This window comes from Malurus melanocephalus, unplaced genomic scaffold, assembly GCF_030028575.1.
Source record: "Malurus melanocephalus ecotype Western Australia unplaced genomic scaffold, MMel_1.1 scaffold_616, whole genome shotgun sequence".
NCBI classification, from domain to species: domain Eukaryota; kingdom Metazoa; phylum Chordata; class Aves; order Passeriformes; family Maluridae; genus Malurus; species Malurus melanocephalus.
In genome coordinates this window covers 70,615-75,002 of record NW_026623848.1, presented here as the reverse complement: position 1 = coordinate 75,002, position 4,388 = coordinate 70,615, and the positions used below count along the sequence as shown (strand labels likewise).

Below are 4,388 nucleotides of genomic sequence, written 5' to 3'. Positions count from 1 at the left end.
GCAGGGCACTGGGGGTGTTCCTTGCTCAGTCCAAGGACCATGGCCGGGTTCCCTTGGCAGAGCCCCCGCAGTTCGTCAAGGAGCCGGACAGACACATCACGGCMGAGATGGAGAAGGTGGTGGCCATCCCCTGCCAAGCCAAAGGTCAGCAGATCCCCGGCACTGTCCGTGCGCGGCCGTGACCCCGTGCCTGACACTGCCGTGCCCCTGCAGGTGTCCCCCCGCCCGAGATGGCCTGGTACAAGGACGCTGCCCTCCTGCCCCTGGAGAAGCTGTCCCGTTTCCAGCTGCTGGAGGACGGCAGCCTGCAGATCAGCGGGCTGCTCCCCGACGACACCGGAATGTTCCAGTGCTTYGCCCGCAACGCGGCCGGCGAGGTGCAGACCACCACGTACCTGGCCGTGACCAGTAGGTGCCCTGGGGTGCCCTGTCTGGGTTGAGCCTCACAGCGGGCTCGGGGACCCCAAAAAACTCTTTTGGGTTAGGTCCAGGCGGGGCACAGGGAGGGAATTCAGGGGGGGCCGCGCATCTCTGTGCCCCACAGGCATCGCCCCCAACATCACGCGGGGTCCCCAGGACAGCACGGTGATCGATGGCATGTCCGTCATCCTCAACTGCGAGACCTCGGGGGCTCCGCGCCCCGCCATCACCTGGCAGAAAGGTAAAGAGCCGGGGGCGAGCCTGCCAGCGGGCTCAGTGGCCACCACGCCGSTGGCCGTGGCGCTGACGGGGCTGCGCTGTGTCCCCAGGGGAGCGGGTCCTGGCCAGCGGCTCGGTGCAGCTGCCGCGGTTCACCCTGCTCGAGTCCGGCAGCCTCCTGGTGAGCCCCGCGCAGCTGCCCGACGCYGGCACCTACACCTGCCTGGCCACCAACTCCCGCGGCGTGGACGAGGCCTCTGCCGACCTGGTGGTCTGGGGTAAGGGACTCTCGGCGGGCCCGTGTCACCCGCAGAGGGGAGGAGGGACCGTGCCTGGCTCCGGGCACCGCCCTGGGCRCTGCGGGATGGAGCTCTCCGGGTGTGCTGGGGATGGGCGCTGGGTTKTGTGGGTGCAAACGGGGACTGTCCCTGCCCGTGYCACCCCACAGTGCTCGTTGTGTCCCCCCRCAGCACGGACACGCATCACTGACCCGCCACAGGACCAGAGTGTCATCAAAGGCACCAAGGCTGCCATGAGCTGCGGGGTCACCCACGACCCCAGCGTGGCCGTCAGGTGAGGGTGACAGGGAGGGTTCGGGGTCCGGGCAGCTGGCTGCTGTCACCGTTGTCCTTTTCCTGGGGACGGAGGCGGGGGTCCCTCGCCGCAGCCCCGCGCCGCTGGTCCTGCAGTGCCACCTGGTGCCTTGCGCTCGGGAGCCCCCGGTCCCCTCTCCTTGCTGGGGCTGCGGGACACACCGGCACAGCTGAGCGGGTCCCCCCGGCACAGGTACGTCTGGGAGAAGGACGGGGCTCCGCTGGGCCCCGAGAGCGGCCCCCGGGTGCGCCTGGACGAGGCGGGCACCCTGCACATCTCCCAGACCTGGTCGGGCGACATCGGCACCTACACCTGCAAGGTGATCTCGGCCGGGGGCAACGACTCGCGCAGCGCCCACCTCCGTGTCCGGTGAGAGCCCCCTCATCCTGCTGGCACCCGTGCCCGGGGCTGTGCCCCCTCCCTCCCTGCCTAACCCCCCTGTCCAGGCAGCTCCCCCACGCCCCYGAGAGCCCCGTGGCCGCCCTGAGCCCGCAGGAAAAACGAGCCATCAACCTCACCTGGGCCAAGCCCTTCGACGGCAACAGCCCCCTGCTCCGCTACGTCGTGGAGGTCTCTGAGAACAGTAAGGGGCTGCTGCCACCCCCGGCCCTGCTGGCACCGGGAAAAGTCCCCAGTGCCACCATGGTGCACCCTGGAGCCTGGGGACCCCAAGACTTGTCAACCAGGCGGGGGATCCCAGCGTCCTGCAGGTCAGGTCCCCACCCCGCTGTCCCCTGTCCCCCCCAGACGCGCCCTGGACCGTGCTGCTGGCCAGCGTGGATCCTGAGGTGACATCGGTGACAGTGCGGGGCTTGGTCCCTGCTCGCTCCTACCAGTTCCGCCTGTGCGCCGTCAACGACGTGGGCAGGGGACAGTTCAGCAAGGACACGGAGAGGTCAGTGCCACCCGGGGGTCGTCGGGGGGATGGTGGCCCTGGGTGTTCACCCCCCCTGTCCCCGCAGGGTGTCCCTGCCCGAGGAGCCGCCCTCTGCACCCCCCCAGAACGTCATCGCCAGCGGCCGCACCAACCAGTCCATCATGATCCAGTGGCAGCCGCCCCCCGAGAGCCACCAGAACGGCGTCCTCAAGGGCTACATCATCCGGTGGGTGCCACTGGGGCAGCCCGGGGGTCMCAAAGCTGGGCTGGGTGGGGACACKGCAGCTCTGACAGCTCCTGGTCACCAGGTACTGCCTGGCCGGGCTGCCCGTGGGCTACCAGTTCAAGAACATCACCAACGCCGAGGTCAACAATCTGCTTCTGGAGGATCTCATCATCTGGACCAACTACGAGATCGAGGTGGCCGCCTACAACAGCGCCGGCCTGGGGGTCTACAGCATGAAGGTGACCGAGTGGACCCTGCAGGGAGGTAGGGACAGACTGCGGGGACAATCAGGGGTGGGCAGSGGCTTGGTGGGCACCCCAATAAGCACAGGGGGTGCCAGTGGGGTGATGGGGATGAGGTGTGGAGGTCTCAGGGGGATAAGGATGGGCTGGGCAGGGATGAGCAGGGGGGTCTTGGGGGGCTGGCACCCAGCTGATGGAGGGAGGGGACCTCGTGGAGCTGTCCCTGTCCCTTTGAGCTGTCCCTGTCCCTGTGAGCTGTCCCTGTCCCTGTGTGCTGTCCCTGTGCCTCTGAGCTGTCCCTGTGAGCTGTCCCTGTCCCTGTGAGCTGTCCCTGTGAGCTGTCCCTGTCCCTCTGAGCTGTCCCTTCCTCCTGCAGTGCCCACGGTGCCTCCAGGGAACGTGCAGGCCGAGGCCACCAACTCCACCACCATCCGCTTCACCTGGAACCCCCCCAGCCCCCAGTTCATCAACGGCATCAACCAGGGCTACAAGGTGAGGGCGATTCCCAAAAACGGGACAGCTTGTGGGGAAAACTCCCCAGTCAAACTTCACAATCCGTCTTGGCTCCTCCTCGCCCGAATCCCAGGTTTTAACTGGATCTCTCCTGACTGTTAAAATAATATTTACTGTTATTTAACACTTGCATGGGCTCCGAGTCTCCCATGCTCTGTAATTAATTCCAAATCACAATTAATTCAAATTTACATTAATGAAATTGAATTAAAACATTAAACTTGTGTCTTAATCCACTCCAAAGAAGTTCGGGAATTTAATTGCCGCTGGATGAGATAACCAGCGTGAGTGGGATATTTAACACTCTTATTAAATGCCACTTAGTATTTTTGATTAGTATTTTTAGGGCCTAATTAGTGTTTAATTAAGTTGCTAGAGGCTATCTTGCACAATACCAATTAAATGCCCGGCCGTCCCTCCTGGATGCGGCCGAGGGGTGATCCCGCGCCGCTATCGATGGCGTTAATCACAGCTCCGTAAACAGCGCTGGCAGAGGCGCCGTTAATTGATCCTCAATCAGTGCCTGGTTAATCAGAGGAGGTTGGATATGGTGTTTGTGGCCCGGTGAGGACACAGCACCCCAAATCCTCATCCCAGACCCCTTCCTCGCTCAGCTCATCGCCTGGGAGCCGGAGCACGAGGACGAGGCCACGGTGGTGACGGTGCGGCCCAACTTCCAGGACAGCGTGCACGTGGGATTCGTGGCGGGGCTGCGCAAATTCGCMGAGTACTTCACCTCGGTGCTGTGCTTCACCACGCCCGGGGACGGCCCACGCAGCCCGCCCCAGCTGGTGCGCACCCACGAGGATGGTACGGGGGATGGACCCTGCCCGCCCCGGGGAGCCCCGCCCGAGGGGAGCCCCCTCCCCGCTCGCTCCTCCCGCGCTCCCGGGGGCTGAGTCTGGGTGTTTTTGGGCAGTGCCGGGCCCCGTGGGACACCTCAGCTTCAGTGACATCCTGGATACGTCCCTGAAGGTCAGCTGGCAGGAGCCGCTGGAGAAGAACGGGATCCTGACAGGTGAGGGAGGGCCAGCAGGTACTGGCTCCATCATCGGTGCCTTTCCCACCCCACAGCATCTCCCTCAGTCCCATGGCTCTGTCATTGATCCCTTTCCCACCCCACAGCATCTCCTCAGTCCCATGGCTCCCTCATTGGTCCTTTTCCCACCCTACAGCATTTTCCCCCTTTCCCTGTCCCATTCCCACCCCATAGCATCTCCCCCTTTTCCTGTCCCATTCCCACCCCACAGTATCTCCCCCTTTTCCCAGTCCCATTCCCACCCCACAGCATCTCCCC

The 4,388-nt window shown here is 64.4% G+C and overlaps 2 protein-coding genes across 2 annotated transcripts in view; one reads left to right on the top strand and one right to left on the bottom strand.

Moving 5' to 3' along the window:
* The window catches only part of RPL38 (ribosomal protein L38), a 135,662-nt gene that overhangs the window by 70,921 nt on the left and 60,353 nt on the right, over nt 1-4,388 (bottom strand). The window lies entirely within an intron of this gene.
* The window catches only part of SDK2 (sidekick cell adhesion molecule 2), a 45,210-nt gene that overhangs the window by 29,722 nt on the left and 11,100 nt on the right, over nt 1-4,388 (top strand). The window contains exons 8-20 of the mRNA XM_057383213.1: nt 52-144; nt 214-408; nt 545-661; nt 750-917; nt 1,110-1,212; nt 1,426-1,602; nt 1,680-1,816; nt 1,981-2,128; nt 2,196-2,336; nt 2,419-2,600; nt 2,955-3,070; nt 3,706-3,901; nt 4,011-4,109. Coding sequence (XP_057239196.1) covers nt 52-144; nt 214-408; nt 545-661; nt 750-917; nt 1,110-1,212; nt 1,426-1,602; nt 1,680-1,816; nt 1,981-2,128; nt 2,196-2,336; nt 2,419-2,600; nt 2,955-3,070; nt 3,706-3,901; nt 4,011-4,109 — 1,872 coding nt within the window. The remainder of the gene's footprint in view (nt 1-51; nt 145-213; nt 409-544; nt 662-749; nt 918-1,109; nt 1,213-1,425; nt 1,603-1,679; nt 1,817-1,980; nt 2,129-2,195; nt 2,337-2,418; nt 2,601-2,954; nt 3,071-3,705; nt 3,902-4,010; nt 4,110-4,388) is intronic.